This window comes from Schistocerca gregaria, chromosome 3 (assembly GCF_023897955.1).
Source record: "Schistocerca gregaria isolate iqSchGreg1 chromosome 3, iqSchGreg1.2, whole genome shotgun sequence".
Taxonomy (NCBI): Eukaryota; Metazoa; Arthropoda; class Insecta; order Orthoptera; family Acrididae; genus Schistocerca; species Schistocerca gregaria.
In genome coordinates this window covers 534,183,389-534,201,608 of record NC_064922.1, presented here as the reverse complement: position 1 = coordinate 534,201,608, position 18,220 = coordinate 534,183,389, and the positions used below count along the sequence as shown (strand labels likewise).

The following is an 18,220-nucleotide window of genomic DNA, read 5'->3' as shown; positions in this document are numbered from 1 at the left end:
GAAGTATTAAAACCTACCTTAATGAATACAAGAGCAACTGTTACCTGGGCAAGATGAATAAATCAGCAGTAGCAGATCACACATCTGGACCAGGAAATCACCACATGCGTTTCTCTAGCACCACTGTTTCAGGAAGATCTAACAATTACTGAGCTGGCATGTATGGAGAGGCCACAGAAATACAGAAGCATAAACACGATTTCAACAGAACACAAGAAGGATTGAAATTACTCAAGATGAGCACGAGTGTTAAATAGAGCAAACAGAGACATCTCTACTCCATTACGAACTCTGTAACATACACTGATGTGAATTCACGATCTTATACAGGAGGCTGATGGCGTCACGAACTGGCCATTGTGGATACATGTAAACTGTTTGACTTTCTGAGCTTGTTTGTGTCTGCAATAGCTTTCCGAGTCTTTAAAACCTTTGACGATGTCTCCAGCATTGGTAAACAAAATGTGAAGCAGAGAATTCTGCTTTGGATGACAGCCTAATACACATAAAACAAATATCAGCAATATCACAAATAATGGCTTTGAAAGCTAGCATCCTATGGTCACCTGTTTGTTCTCACATGAGTAATTTGTAAACAATCACCTCTGTAGATTGACTGCATTTCCCTTACATTCTACAAATAAACTGAAGTCTGTCACCTGATTTACACATCACTCAGCCTATGCGACTGCTTCATTTCATGTGCCTACAAAGTTTTACATTCAGGGATTTATATGAGATTACCAATTCCAACTGTGACTCATTGCCACTGTAGTGATAAAATAAGCTAGTTTCTTTGTTTGTTTGTTTCGTTTTGTGAAGTACACATTTCTGAGTATTTAAAGCAAGCTGTCAATCAGTGCACCAATTTGAAATTTCATCAAGACCTGACTGACTCTCTCTTCACTTTCTTGTACTTAATTGTAGACAACTGCATCATCTGTGAAAAGTCTGAAGTTCCTATTAATATAGTCTGTAAGGTCATTAATACTGTGTATGAGACAGGCGAAATACCCTCAGACTTCAAGAAGAATATAATAATCCCAATCTCAAAGCAAGCAGGTGTTGACTGATGTGAAAATTACTGAACTATCAGTTTAATAAGCCACAGCTGCAAAATACCAACACGAATTCTTTACAGACGAATGGAAAAACTGATAGAAGCTGACCTCGGGGAAGATCAGCTTGGATTCCGTAGAAATGTTGGAACACGTGAGGCAATACTGACACTATGACTTATCTTAGAAAATAGATTAAGGAAAGGCAAACCTATGTTTCTAGCATTTGTTGACTTAGAGGAAGCTTTTGACAATGCTGACTGGAATACTCTCATTTCTTAAGGTGGCAGGGGTAAAATACAGGGAACAAAAGGCTATTTAAAATTTGTACAGAAACCAGATGGCAGTTATAAGAGTCGAGGGACATGAAAGGGAAGCAGTGGTTGGGAAGCGAGTGAGACAGAGTTGTAGCCTATCCCCGAGGTTATTCAATCTGTATACTGAGCAAGTAGTGAAGGAAACAAAAGGAAAATTTGGAGTAAAAATTAAAATCCATGGAGAAGAAATAAAAACTTTAAGGTTCGCTGATGACATTGTAATTCTGTCAAAGACAGAAAAGGACCTGGAAGAACAGCTGAATGGAATAGACAGTGTCTTGAAAGGAGGATACAAGATGAACATCAACAAAAGCATAACAAGGATAATGGAATGTAGTCAAATTAAATCAGGTGACGCTGAGGGAATTGGATTAGGAAATGAGACGCTTAAAGTAGTAAAGGAGTTTTGCTATTTGAGGAGCAAAATAACTGATGATGGTCGAAGTAAAGAAGATATAAAATGCAGCCTGGCAATGGCAAGGAAAGCATTTATGAAGAAGAAGAATTTGTTAACATCGAGTATAGATTTAAGTGTCAGGAAGTTGTTTTTGAAAGTATTTGCATGAAGTGTAGCCTTGTATGGAAGTGAAACGTGGACAATAAATAGTTTAGACAAGAAGAGAATAGAAGCTTTCGAAATGTGGTGTTACAGAAGAATGCTGAAGATTAGATGGGTGGATCACATAACTAATGAGGAGGTATTGAATAGAATTGGAGAGAAAGAGGAGTTTGTGACATAACTAGACTAGAAGAAGGGATTGGCTGGTACGGCATACTCTGAGACATCAAGGGATAACCAATTTAGTATTGGAAGGAAGCGTGGAGGGTAAAAATCGTAGAGGGAGACCAAGAGATGAATACACTAAACAGATTCAGAAGGATGTAGGTTGCAGTAGGTGGTGGTGGTGGTGGTGGTTAGTGTTTAACGGCCTGTCGACAACGAGGTCATTAGAGACAGAGCACAAGCTTAGGTTAGGGAAGGAAATTGGCCGTGCCCTTTCAAAGGAACCATCCTGGCATTTCCCTGAAACGATTTAGGTAAATCACGGAAAACCTAAATCAGGATGGCTGGAGACGGGATTGAACCGTCGTCCTCCCGAATGCGAGTCCAGTGTGCTAACCATAGGTACTGGGAGATGAAGAAGCTTGCACAGGATAGGGTAGCATGGAGAGCTGTATCAAACCAGTCTCTGGACTGAAGGCCACAACAACAACAATGTCATTAATATACAACATGAACAGTAAGGGTCCCAACACATCTTGCTGAGGTGCACCCGAAGTTACGCATACATCTGTCGATGACTCTCCATCCAAGACAATTTTCTGTGTCCTCACTACCAAAAACCCTTCAATCCAGCCACAAATTTCATGTGATACCCCATATTATCATACTTATGATAAGAAACTAGGTGTGACATCGAGTTAAATGCTTTTCGAAAATTGAGAAATAGTGTGTCTACCTAACTGTTGTGACCTGTGCCATCCTTCTTGTAGATGGATGTGGCCTGTTCTTTTCCCCCCAACTAATAGGCACAGGTATTTGTTTGAAAGATTTGCAATAGAGTGTGGTTAACAGAGGGGCTAACTCAGCTGCAAATTGTGTATATAATCTGATAAGGATTCCGTCGGGCCATGGAGCTTTGTCCAGTTTTAATGATTTTAGTTGTTTCTCAATGCCACTGCCACTGATATTTATTTCACTCATACTTCCAGTGGTATGAGAATAAATTGTGGCAATACTCATGGGTTTTCCTTTGTAAAGGAACTTCGTTGTCTCAGTTGATTAATTACACAAAAGGTTCTTTAAAAGAAACAGAAATACATTCAGACATGTATCTCTGACCATTTATTAGCTTCAGTGTCAGTAAACTGATGCCAAATGAAGATCATACTCAATGTTCAAAATATAAACTTCTGTTCTAGAAGAATCACATACCTAGTCACTTTTAGATCATACTGATCACTCATTTCACTTACTTTTACCACTATTTCTTACTTTAATTCATCATACTTTTTTATCCCCTTGTGCAATTGTCTTGTTGCCTTGGCAGCCGACACACAGTCACTGACCACAACAGGCCTGTTAATACACCTACCATTTCGCACAACTGAAAACCAGAATGGTGAATGTTGTTTGAACTTACTGAATACAAAAAAAGTGGCAAGCTACAAACTAAAATACATAACAGTGCCCAGATATGATATACACACCTCCTTTACTCTCAAAATAAGCAGATGGTGCTTAAAGAGATTTTTAAGCAGATGGTGCTTAAAGAGATTTTTAACAGTATCCTACTGGCGGCTATGATAGATTTATTATTTTGAATAGGCATTTTTAAATTCCTAAGCAGTTACAATAATAATTTTTGATGTCGCAGCAGACTGGCAGTGATCACATTTCATAGTAGAACAGAAACAGCCCAGATCGCTACAATGATTTACTTATTATTTCTAGTAAATGGTTTCAGTCTAACCAACCGTCTTCACACCATGAGCTCCTTGATGACGTGTGGAGCCAGTTGTCACAGCTACTGTGCATACCGAAAAGTACTAATCGACAACTGCAGATGTCTGGACTGACTGTTTCTTTTGTATAGTTAAATAAGGCAGTAAAATAAGTGGTGCAATCCCATTCATGAAGGGTTTATTAAGAAGGAGAAGAAGAAATATTCAAACTCATAACAAACATGTTCACTTTACAGGTGGAAAGAACAAACTCCCATGATCGAGAACCAATTTGCACCGACAACTCGCCAACACGCAAGTCACATATCTTTCCATAGTGCAATGTAGATGAAACTAGATAAAAAAATAGGTTCTTTCATTTTCAGACAAACACCAATGAAAATTGCAGAATGTTTAATTTTGTAATCTACTAAGAGTAAGGATATGTACTTCTGTCATTAAATTACAAAGCCTTTGGAGGCTCTACACGAGTTTCTCTGCAATTTTCACTTAAGTAAGTGGAAGTAACATAAATGTATAAATACTACAAGTTTGTGGACAGACAGTAAATATGTACATTGTATTCGGCTCAGTCCATTAACCAATCCCCTAAGGTTTTCCGTATTACATTAATCAGTTTAGTCCATCTAAAACACCATCTGCTCTACTGAGAGGTGTTTAATCTAATAACTAATATCTCTCTTCAAATACTATTCCAGCAGAAGTGCAACTCTTCTTTCTCTTTTTTCCCCTTTATCATTATTTGTTACATTTTGGAAGACAATCTATTAATTCTTCATATTTTCTCTCACCATTAGCTGGGATTGATTTGTAAAGGGAGAAACTCAGTCCCAAATGCATGTTGATGAGGGGAAAAGAGAGGAGCACAATATGCAAGCACAACCCACATGCATGCAATGCTGAAAATTTATCCTAAGAAATGACAACTGAGTTTTTTTTATGTTTCTGTCAAATATATAATGTAAAAACTGAAACTGTTTTCACCCATAATACTTGGACACTGCTAAGAAATGATTAATTCAGCAATAATACAAGTAAGGTTGCTGCTATACCAATACATTATTTGCAAAGTTTGACATAAAATGAAGCACATAAACTGTTCACAAGCTTTCAAGTTCTTCTGACAATTCTGACAAAGTTCAGAGATAAAAAATGTGAACAAGTAGGAATCTCTCTTCCGCTAATGTTATAGCACTGGAGGACAAAGAAGAAAAGTGCAGACATTACAAAATAATGGATATCTTACCACTGTAAGGACAGGAAGTTGTAATGGCAAGGAAAGTTAGAATATTCTAGTGGCCTCTAGTGGATGGCAGGTCAGCCCATCCAGTTTCAACTCAGTGATTTGGTAGCCGGGTTAGCTGATATACGGACTGGCCCGTATCAACCATCCCTTCAAGAGCAATTTGGATCCAGCACAATTAAACTAAACAAATTTTAAACATGTTTAAATTGTCAACAACCAACCACCTATACATTTAAATGTCAATGCAACATTAAACATCTACGTAGTCAGGACTTCAGACATGACAATAACGATGTAGGAAAGCTGAGAAACACTCAAAAAGCCTTTCTACATAAGGAAACTGACACACATAAACAAAATGAGTTTCTCATACAGAAACAATTAGCTGACAAAAGAAATCAAATGATAATCTGTGATGATTTTAACATTAATTTTGTGAATGACCCAGAAAAATTTGTAATGCATTTAACACTCATCACCTAAGCCCTGTTGCTGATTCTCCCCCCCCCCCCCCCCCCCCCAGGTTCAACACAGGAATGCAGACCCTAACAGACAGCATATCAGTTAATAAAACATTTTTGGGATTCAAGCAGCGTCAAGTGGTTTACTGCCCACGACCTTTTGGCACAGATCTCCTCTACCATTGTCAAGTGGATGACTGTCGTCTGGCTGTCATTGCCATGCTTGTCAGAAATTCTAATCTCTATGGCCTCGTTTATCATGCTATCTCAGAAGCCATTAGTCCCTTTAATAATAGACGTCTCATTGAACGAAGCCAAAAGCTCGTGGACAGTAAACCACTTGATGAGGTTTGAAAGCCGAGAATATTTTATTAACGGATATTGCTGCAAAAACAAGTATTCGTACAGACAGCATATCATTAATAAACACTGCAGAGTTTATCTTGGTCTCTGAGATCATTAATGGTGGATGATAAAGGCAGTCTTGGGAAGTACTACAAAACTATGGGCATATAAAAAAGTCTCCCTTCAGTCTAAAATACATACTTTTTCAAGTGTATTGGCAGACCAAACCTGGGATGAAGTGCATACATAAAATAAAGAAGATGCATTTTTTAAAATTCTAGAGATTGTTAAACTAGTTTTCGGGGGGACATTGTCAAAAGTGGCCACTTCAGCAGCAGCAGCAACAGCTAAAGAAAACAAGTGCGTAGGTATTAGAAAGTCTTCTGAGGCTCTTAAATATAGCACTCCTTTAAACAAGTCTGTATGAATTCCGAGTTCCTAAATTATCATCGCAACTACAAAAGATGCAACTGAGGGTACTGCTTTTTTGGGAAAAAAGTAGCATGGGACATCATTAAAGCAGAACTAGAGAAGGCAGACGCAAGTACAATAATAGAACAATAAAAATGGGAGTAGATTTATAGAAAATCCAGAATAACTAGTAAACTTTGTAAATGAATATTGGCACCTCATGCAATATTACACCAATGTCCTACAATGTGGTGACCTACAGTCTTTTGACTTACAAAGGTAGTAATCAAAACTAAACTGAATAGCAACAATGTGTATAAACTGAAGCACTTAAAACTATTTAAATTTTATAATTAATAGTTTAACAGTGCATTGAATAAAATAAAATGAAAATAAATGTAGGTATCTGTGAGAATCAAACCTGGGCCCACGACTTACCAGTCTATGCTTTAGACTACTCGCCCAGGGTGGAGCCATGACAACAGTGCTTAAAATCCCTGATTCTCTACACTTGCACAATACACTACACACAACTTCAAAGAAAAATATCGACTTTTTAAATTCAGTAATCTGTGGCAAATGATTGACTTCAGATTAAATATTTGTTTAGAACATGATCTTTCCTTCCTAAAATCACCTTGATATTCATCTACATTACTCTCCAGTGTTGGTTTTACTCCATTTAGTATAATCTTGGAAAATATGTTATATGCAACTGCTTGCAAAGAAATTCCTCTATTGTTCTTAACATCTTGTTTATTGACTTTTTTATATAGTGGATGAATCAAGGCTACCTTCCCCTCTCCTGGAAGTTTTCCTGTCTTCCAAGTTTTCTCAAAGATTAATTTTAACCCCCCCTTTTTTTAAAAAATTTTTGGTGGAAGTCTATTGTCTTCTAAATTTTCATAAGTGTTTGAGTATTTTAGTTTATGGATTGCTTCTGGTCAATTACGGAACTGATCAAAATATTTTGCAGGTATTTCGAAGTGTTCAGTGTTATGTAAGCCAATTCGGTGAGCCTCATTACACACTCTTCTGCTGTTACATTTACATTTGAGGTACATCTACCTAACTCTTTAAATCTCACTTTCTCATCCAAAGGTGTACCGGAAAAGGTCCTCTTTAATAGGTCATCTACAGAAAAAACATTCATACTAAATTTCCTCGTATACTCACTTGTTTTACCACAATCTAGCCTACAGCCTTTTGACCTACATGGTAGTAATCATAACTAAATCAAGTATATTAATTTTACGTATATACACTGAACCATTATTTTTTAATTTTATAATAGGTTAACATTGTGAGGGATAAAAGAAAATGGAAAAAATATTGGTATCAGCTGGAATTATCAGTGTGTAAACACTTTCCCATAGTGCCATCAGGACAACAGCTCTTCAGTAAGTCCTCATACTCTATGTTTTCACAATACGTTACATGCAATTTCAAATAAAAATACTGACCTGGTGCTGTGAGCAACACAGCACTTGCAGAGCTAGAAGGGATGATGTCATAACAGAGCATGCGCAGTAGAAAACACACAGCTGCGTCGCTTCTCTGAGTTGATCGGAGAGCGGCTGATAGTCATTTCAGCACTCGACACTGGTTTCTAGTTATCACGAGACAGCACTACAAAACATGTTTTTGTATGTTTAATTTGCATATGAGCATGCATTCTAAAAGAAATGGCATAATTTTAGTGCGATTTCCGGCTCGCATTCGAAGAGAAATGTCATAATTTTAGTGCAATTTCCAGCTCATATTCAAAGCAAAATAAAATAATTTTACTGTGGTATTTACAGTGTGCTGTAACACATTGTTTGCTGTTGTTGTAGTCTTCAGTCCTGAGACTGGTTTGATGCAGCTCTCCATGCTACTCTATCCTGTGCAAGCCACTTCATTTCCCAGTACCTACTGCGGCCTACATCCTTCTGAATCTGCTTAGTGTATTCATCTCTTGGTCTCCCTCTATGATTTTTACCCTCCACGCTGCCCTCCAGTACTAAATGATAACTGGACACCACTGTAAATGATTATTTCTCAGGCACCGCAGAGAAGTTTCGACAAAATTTCCCTGAGACAGGTGTAGCATCCAAAATGAATTGTGCAGCCACATCAGAGCAGGAAGCCAGAAGAACAACACAAAAATTACAAAACCAGAAGTCAGCAGGACTAGATGAGTTGTTATGAAACCATACATGGACAGAGAAATTCTGCAGTAGATACCAGCGCCCAGGTTCATGCCGTGTACCTTGATTTTCGGAAGTAGGCAACACAGATAACAGCAGTCATAACGCTGAAAGTAGGCAACATAAATAACAGCCAGCATTTCTCTCCCTGCTGTGAAATAGGTGCGCTCTGCCTTGTCGAGATTCATAAGCCACTGAATGTTCCCTAAGATTTTTGTTTCCTAATTAGTTTTAAGTTTGTAAGTATTGAAGGCTGCAGTATTATTAATTCTTAGTAAAAATAAAAAATAACAAAGTAGTACCACATTAAAGCTGCAATATTATTAATCCTTATTAAGCATTCATTTCTTCTGATACACAAATGGATGGTAACCGGGAATTTGAGATCCCATCAATAGCACTCAGTACTTCATACCAATACACTTGTTCGTGGATTGCAGGTGCAGATATGGAGGTGTTACAATTTACTTGGTGCACAATATGGTGATCTTGCCATCCGGTGGTCAGGTGCACCTGATTGGTACCTTGACGATGCATATGGCTGCCTTCATGTTCCCCGCAGGCCAACATTAGGCGATTATGACATCTGAATGTTCCACAAATCTGGATATCAATGATTTGACCAACTGGCCAAATGGAGATCCACAATGAAGATCCTTCGAAACCATGTCAGATGCTGGTAACACTGCCTCACATGAGTATGTGATCACTCAACATCTGACACTGTCATGCCCCTTATACAACCTACCACTGTGCACAAACAATATTAATGCACTCTGGTGGCCTTTCTACCCATCACAGACAATTTTCGCTCTATGTCATTTACATACCCACTGATGGTGCATATGTACTTTATATACAAAGTTACACTGATATTTGACCATGTCTTCTGGCTGATTAATTTTTTTGTTATGCTGTGCATATATACATAGTGAACAGTGATGGTTGTATAATGCCTCTGAAGTTACTTTTACATTCAGAGATGAAAAGGCTTGCACAGGATACAGCAGCATGGAGAGCTATGTCAAATCAGTTTTCAGGCTGAACATGACGACGACAACATGGCAACATGCTTGTTCTATTTGCACAGAAATCTTCAGCACAACCACAAAACTGATTTGATATTCCACGAGTATACATTTTGCTCATTAGACAACAGTGTAAAACTGTATTGAATGCCTTCTGGTCATCAAGGAACATAGCATAAAATGACAGATATCAGTGGGTAGAGCATCTCTCAAGGTTCCAGAGGTACTTATGAATAATGCTGTATATAGAGAAGCTGCAAAGATAGAAAATAAAGAAGACTTACAAAAGGTTGATGCTTGGCGCAGGGATTGGCAGCTGACACTCAACAAACACAAATGTAATGTGTTGCTCATAAAGAAGCAGGAAGACCTGTTATTGTATGATTATATGTTTGGCAAACAGTCACTGGAAGCAGCCAACATCCATTAAACACCTGGTAGTATGTGTGTGGAGTAATTTAAAGTGAAACAACCACATAAAAAGTATTAAAGGAAAGGCAGATGCCACACTGAGATTCTTTGCCAGATTCCACAGTAACTGCAATAAATCCATGTAAGGGGTGGATTACAGAACCCTCATTTGACCTATACTCGGGTACTGTTCAACAGTATGGGACTGTTCTAGAGAGAATGGAGAGAGAACACAAAGAAGACAACAAGAAAAACAGCAAACTGTATTACAGATTTGTTCAGTAAGTGTGAAAGTGTCACTGAGATACTCCAGTGCTAGATGTAGATTTTGATATAATAAATGAGTCTTTCAATTCAGATAACTTTCCAGAGTATTTAAAGCATGCACAGATTGTGCCTCAGCTACAGAAAGATGATGTGAAAATATAAAAACTACAAGCCAGTTTCCCTACTCTTACTAATGAGTTATCCGAATAAACACAATATTCTTAAAGAAGCACAATTTAGCTTCCAAGGCAGCAAAATTACAATATCAGAGTTTATAAAAATGGTATACTACTACTACTACTACTACTACTACTACTAGTAGTAGTAGTAGTAGTAGCAGCAGTAGCAGTAGTCATATTCATCCATGGATCACTTTTACAATGATATTAGACATTCAGTACTACAATTAAATTACAACAAAAGTAACATAACACATGTAAGGCTTTTGCACACATACAGGGCTAGTTCGACAAGGATGGGACAGGTAATGGCATTACAGTAGGAACCATTCCAGCATTTGCCTAAAGTTATTTCTGAAAATATATCTGTGACACAGTCATCCCTGTCGAGAGCAGTAGGTTTTATGTCTGCTGATAGTGTGTATGGCGTTACATTGTGAAATAAAATGTGCATAGTGTGTGCGGTAACTGGGTGTTAGAAATGAACGAACGGTGCCTTTTACCTTAGTACATAATTTCGTTACATAACATTATTGTACACTACAGATAAACCAAGTGAGATAGCACTGTTTACACAAAAAAAAAAAAAAAAAGAACTAGACACAAAAGACATAAAAGGAATAGCTAATATGAGGTTCCAGTCACATATGGAAAATAATGTACAAAAGGTGAGGGAGGGGCCCACAGTTACAAAGATGCATAATTTTTAATGAAACTATTGCCTGATCCCAAACATTTTAACATGGTGTTCCTCAAGACAGTCTATTGAGACCAACTGCATTCTCAACAGGTGTCTATGATTTTTCAGACAATATAAGACATGGATACAAAATTCTCTTTGCTGATGACAACAACATTATAGTCACTGATATAACATCAGAGCTCCTTGTTGAGATGGCAAATAACACTATGAAGGAACAGTACAATTAGGCTGAAAGATATGTAATAAACTGGCATTAAAAAGAGAGAAAACAAACAGCATTTAAAGAGGGGGGTAGAACTATTGTCTCTTTAAAAAACACAGATGATAAATTTACCCATTATACAGTAAACACAAAGGTTTTAGGGATTAATATACATTGTCAACTAATGTGGAATGAACACACAAAAATATTGACAGTAATAGTGTTTTCAACAAATTGTACCCACAGAACCTTATCATTACAGAGTAACAGTCCAGATGCTTGTGGTGACCTATTAACCCCATGTACATTCAGTTCTTAGCTATGGGGATTTTGTTCCATGGATTAAATGCATATAACATACATACAATTTTCAAACTGCAGATAAAAGTTATATGGATAACGACTGATGGCTTGTTGTTAACCAAGTATTTAAAATTGGGTATCATTATGGCAGCAAGTGAATTCCTAAACTAATCTCTTGTACAGCATTTTATTTCAGTGATTAAAATTGCATGATAATTTGTCCAGGGAGATGAAACAGATAGCTAAACTACATTTACTTAATAAGACAGTCACATAGCAAACCCTGTAAAAATGCATACTACACAGTTAAAGATTATTTAGAGAAGTCAAGAGTAGAGGTGAATAATACAGAACAGAAACTGCTGTTGTGGGATACTAATATCTCACTATTTTCCTGAATTCAACATCTCACTCATCATGAGGAGAAATTGGCCCAGTTCCTCAGACAGGCATAAAGGAAGAGATTGACATGTAACAGAGGAATGGCAGCATGGCCATGGCTCTAAAAACACCTGCAAGAGTGTGGAGTTTTGTACAATGAAAGTGTGAAAGGCCTAAAGAAACAGTTCATAACCATTTTTATGTTATTAAATTAACTTGTCTCAAGTATGTACATAAGAGATCTGTATTTTATGTATAACCAATTGAGATAGTGCATTTGTTTATACATTGATCCAAGATATGGGAGGTCTTGCTCAGCCCATTCATTCTGGTTTAGATATTGAGTGGTTTTCCTATAAACTATTTCGGGGTGATTCCTTCAACATGTCGCCCCTCCCCCTTTTTCTCTAATCATTAGACATTTTTATATTTATTTTTCTGTATATATGATTATGTTTTCATTGTATTATGCTGACAGATTGTATATTGTTGTAAAATGATTATTAAACAAGTACAGCAATGATATTAATTTGAAAGTTAACACTTAGCCTATGATATGAAAGTTTATCTAGTCATTTACTGACTCTTTGACCATGACACACAATTAGCCAACTGATAACTTAAATGATTACAATGAAGTGGTATTATGGAAAATGGAGTAATTAATAAACAGACTGAAAATTTGAAGGCAGCATTACAGGAAGCTGACTGGAATTTAGATTTGATTATATGTACTATGTGTACAATGTGACTAATGTCAATTACAAATTTAATAGACTTCAACTAATTTCATTTTATAAGGAATACTGTGCTGCCTTAAAGAAATTCACATAAAAGAACAAGAGAGAGAGAGAGAGAGAGAGAGAGAGAGAGAGAGAGAGAGAGAGAGAGAGAGAGTGCAAACCTGTGTATACCATCTGAAATAAAAATTTCAGATCATAATATTAAATGTCACTGTGCAACAGTCAGAAGAGAAACTGACAATACAGTTAAGGAATATATAGGCAATTTATTAAGTCACATTAAGCAACACATCTCTATCAAAAGGAATATATCCATACAGACTGCTATATGCCATTTCTTTACAGGAAAGGTAGTATGGCAGATGTTAATAAATGTGTGTTGCAGCATCCCTCCTTCTCACAGTACTAGAGAAGATTGTGTATGCAACAACAATAACATACCTATTCAAAAATAAAATACTTCAAATAAATCTCCATTTCGATTTCAAAAGGGTCTCTTGACGAACCCTGCCACTTATAATTTGTGAACCATATTATACACGTTTTAATAAGAAAACACTACCAACCGGTATTTTCTGGGGCTTGTCAAAGCATTTGACGGTGCAGCTCACTGCTTTCTTAAACAGAGACGCTCAAATACTACTGTCAGATCTAGCTAGTACCAGTAAATCTATAGTAATGTACAGTATCACATTTAAAAATCCACAGAGCATAACAAATGAAACAGGATTGTCAGAATGGTAAATAATCATAATAGGTGCACCATTAGGATGTTAAAATATAATTATCTTTGATGATTTATCATCTTATTTCCAAGAAGTAGAAATAGTCTACTTTGCTGACAATGCAACTAGGCCTAGTATAACCACACCTTATGGAGAAACTTCAACACATGAAAATGTAAACAATATTTTACTGAATATTATTGCCTGATACTCTGCTAATGGACTGGCCCTGAACTTAAACAAAACACAACAATGCAATTCCATATAATATATGGCTGACCCACAACACTGGAAATAATGCAAGAGGAAAAATCAATGAATACAACAAAATAATATAAATTCTTAGGTGTTTACGCAGAAAAGAAAATGAGTTGGAAGTCACAAGTTACAGTTCTTCTTAAATGTCTAACTGCAAGTTCTGCAACTTTTGTGCTACTAATGACACCAGATTTTGGAGATCAAAATTTCAAAAAGTTGGCTTACTTTTTCCTATTTTCTTACACTAAAGACTTATGACATTATATTCTGGGATAACTTGTCACTTAAAAAGAAAGTGTTTGTTGCAGAGAGATATATAATAAAGATAATATGTGGTATCCATTATAGAATTTAGTGCAAACAGAATAGTTGGGCAAACTGAAGTTATCATAGTACACTAACTCTTTTATTAAGTTCATTATCGACAATCAATTAGATTAAAAAATAACAGTAACATTCATGAAGAAAAGGTCTTTTGCTACCCCTCACTCAGACTTATTGTGGCACAAAAAGTAGCTATAAAAATCTTGGGTCAGCTGAAATCTTCAGCTGTGAACATCACATCATTATGTTGTAGCATGTAACACCATATATGGGCAGTGTGTTTCAAAAGTAGTGTGTGAGAAGGTACCTAGCAGCAGGTGGCACACTCTAGTGTTAAATTTTGATGACTGGAAAGTTGTTGGCTGTGTTATTATTAGTTCAGATGTCACAGATCTTACTATCAAATATAATAGCTACATGTTGACAAAGTTGATATGCTAGTGCCATTACTTTTCTACATGTGTTTAGACTGGTTATGGTCATCACTATAGAAGAAATCATAAGAAAACAGTAAATGATGCGCCTTCCTGAACCAGTGATGGATTTATGTGGTACTGCTGGGAGGCCAACTTGTGGAGATCTATTCAGCATGAGACAAAGTTTGTGACTGATTATATGCAGAATCGTTTATTTGACATATTATATTTGTTATCACCTATCTGTGTGGGTCTGAGCTCAAGAGATAGACAACAAATCTGAACTCCGCCCAAACAGGCCATGAAGCCCCAATGGTATCGACTGGCCACCATCTCGTCCTCAGTGCACAGGTGTCACTGGATGCGAATATGTAGAGGTATGTTGTCAGCAATGAATATTCTATTACAGAATTGTTTCCTTCTGTTTTCCAAATTTATCAAGTGTAGGGGCCAGCACATGCACTTGTATCAGGACAACAAACTGAGTGACAGATGCAGAAAGTGGCAAAGTTGCTTTTCACTGTTACTTGCAAGCCCAATATGGCTACAGTAACGACAGCTGCCCAGTTCAATTCCAAAGTTCTTCATACTTTTCCTATCAACTTCAATACTGAGTTTGGCTTTTCTGCTCACAATTGATATTAGTTGCTAGAATTTAGGTGCTCAGTCCTTTTAATCGTACTCTCCTTCAGTTTTTTTTTTTTTTTTTTTTTTTTTTTTTTTTTTTTTTTTTAGTTGTTGAATTGTGAACTTCTGAATTTTATGACAATGATGATGTGTGAGATACTAGAGATGTTGAACATGTTTGAATATAAGTTGGAGGAGGACACTGTTGCTGTTACATGCCAGGGCATATAACATTCATCTTGGTAGTTCAATCAGGTCCAGAACAGCAGCTAAATATGGAACACAATTGGAGACCATTTATCATGATAATATAGGAAGAGCCCACTTGTGAAGATACTAGTCAACACTCACTAAGAAACATAGCACAGTGATTAGACTGAGTCACTTGAAACCCGTCTCATATGTCCATGATATAACTTGCACTTAACATACAATAACTTGTATTGATGCATGTTCTTTGGCAGTGTACTTCATGAAAGATACGAACCTACGAGGCGGGTATCAATAACTCCTCAGAATTACTTACTTTGATGTAAGATCAACTTGAGTTGAATGCTTCTGAAATGATTAAATTGCTTGTCTAAGAAATTTTAAATGGTCTAGTGGTATTGTCTTCACTATCAATGTTACTGTCCCAGGAAAATTGATGGCTACTCCCACACAAGACTAGAATCTGAGTCACCCAATTCATTCCCAATAAACTAGACACCCAGGAGTAGCAAAGGTAATTAGCAGGTACGATAAACAAATTTTGTTGCGAAATTGTTCAAGATGTGAGGATGTTTAGTATTGAAGTGCCCTAAACCACCATTTGTGACTTGATGGCAACTACAATTTCGCTATATGTCAAGGAAAGAAAAATATTAGCATAATTATTCTAAGCAATTTGAATGCTCAAATGCCAATAACAAAAATGGAAGTAAAAACTGACAAATGAAACTTTCTGTAATAGCTCAATGTAATAAATTTCAGAAAAAGAAATACTGAGGTGATCAGAAGGATTTCTATGGCTGCTGAAAAAACATTGATAACAAAATAACTGACTGAGTATACGACTGCATATTTTCTTAAGCAATTTTCAGTGAAATGCCAGGATAGTTCCTTCTGCAAGGCCATGGCCAACCACTTATCCTGTTCCCATAGAAACATACTTGAGTATTCTATGTGTATAAATATCTTAGCTATTTATTCTCACTGTTTTATAATAACAAATTCTTTATCACTATGAGATGACACCATCATGACTGAATGAATAAATAAATAAATAATAAAAAAAAATGACAGTGCTAATGATTTCCCTGAGATGCATCAGGAGGTACAATCTGCTACTTGTAAATGTAACAACTGGAGTATCTACAAGAAAAGGTAAACTTGGCCTGTCCTCCCAAAATCATTATATGTTCATGCCACCCCTACGTATTTGCGCTACTTAATCCCACTATATTATGATGACAAATCCTACATCATTATCAGATGATCCCTGGATGAAGAAACAAACTAGGCCTAATATGAGTATTAGTAGGGATTACAAAGTTTTGCTACAATGACGGTAATAAATTTCTCCATCTGTCATTCTGAAATCATTATTCGCCAGCATATCTCATCTTTTTCCCCACACCTGGACTACGAGCATATAAACAAGTTTTCAAAACAAAACAAATCAATATCACTGTTAGGTGGTAATTACATATTGCCAGTCTCACAGAAATATGGCAGTCCTAACAGCCCACAAAATATATAGCCTAATCAGTACGAAGTGGGGCACGTACTACTCAAACACATTATGCACTTTTCGATTGTTAATGGCTGTACAGAAATTCTGACATTTCTTGGTGTGTTATTACCTGCTTCATCTGCGATCATACAGTCTAAGAGCAACATAAACATTTGTGATTTCTGTGCAGACAAAAACAGATTAACCGGCTAATGTACCCACCGTAATTCTGGGCCGTTATACGGCGCAGAATCGCTCCAGAAATCTGGTGGACTGGGTATGACACACAGCCTCTTGATATTTTTGTCACAAACATCACTTGTCCACGGCACTTCGACGAAGTAATGACACGACCGATCTGTCAGATCAGAGTCACCTGTCTCTGAATCATAAGGAGGTGCCAGGATATCCAAAAATGCTGCTGGGCCATCTACACTTCTTATTTCATGCAGGTTCCGTTCTGTAGGCGTTAGAGTGCATGAATTATCACTCTGATTCACTGTCACTTCTGGGAGTTTTTCTGCATACACACACTTGGCTTCAGAACCACATCTAGGACTTATGCGATCACTCGGTACAACACTATAGCTCTGGATGGTAACAGTTCCTGAAATCACTTTTAAAATACCATACATCTGAGGGTGGTCATGCAAGGGTAATTTGACGCCAGCTTTTAAAATAAATATTCCAATAGTAACATTATCATCCTCATATATTTCGATGTAAGTCACAGGTGGCTTTCTTCTGCTCAGAGGACCTAAGGGATGCCTTTCCAGCAACTTCAGGTCAAGTTTAACGTCCGCAGCAGTTACCGCATCAGCTAATGATTTCAGTACCAAAAAGCTCTCTTCGAATGACTGCTGTGAAAGTACATTTCGCTTTGAAAATGTACGTAATGCCTGTTTCCATAACCTCTCCATAAGTGTCACCATTTTTTTGGCCTTTTTTTTTTTTTGGAGTCTGCGCAGTTGAAAGATTAACTTACTACCAAAGATCTTTTGGTAGAATACGCTAGCAACCCAAGCGGCAATATTTCAACACACCAAGACAGTAAGTACATTTAATAAATTAAAATGTATGTTGAGCTTCCTTTCTTGAGCCACAATACGCGCAAGAATTACTGTTTATGTAATAACATGATAACGTGTCTCAAAATAATCAAACCAAGTTAAACGATTAGCTCCGCTTATCACAGATGAAAATACGTATGTAGGATAAGATAACCTACAGCAAAGGGTATACATACAGAGTGTTGTCGTGTTCCGGTTTTTTTGAAAATACAATATTATTGACTGTTTACTGGAAACAATACAGCCACTACACTACACGGAGGTTACTGAAGACAGTTAAATCTTCAATATACTGCTATTGTACGCATACATAAATTTAAAAATGAGGCCAATTCCAACTGGCTGGCACATTAGATGAGTTCAAATGGTGGCATTC

At 36.8% G+C, this 18,220-nt stretch overlaps 1 protein-coding gene across 2 annotated transcripts in view; it reads right to left on the bottom strand.

Moving 5' to 3' along the window:
* Positions 1-17,998, bottom strand: part of LOC126354711 (2-aminoethanethiol dioxygenase) — a 51,963-nt gene extending 33,965 nt beyond the window's left edge. The window contains exons 1-2 of one of the 2 annotated variants that reach the window (XM_050004558.1): positions 16,997-17,902; positions 7,773-7,933 (exon numbers count right to left, since the gene is read on the bottom strand). In XM_050004558.1, the coding sequence (XP_049860515.1) occupies positions 7,921-7,933; positions 16,997-17,706 (723 nt within the window). In that variant the 5' untranslated portion in view covers positions 17,707-17,902 and the 3' untranslated portion in view covers positions 7,773-7,920. Of the gene's footprint in view, positions 1-7,772; positions 7,934-16,996 lie in introns of those variants that run through there. The other variant, XM_050004559.1, reaches the window with a different exon arrangement.
* Between the last annotated feature and the right edge of the window lie 222 nt (positions 17,999-18,220).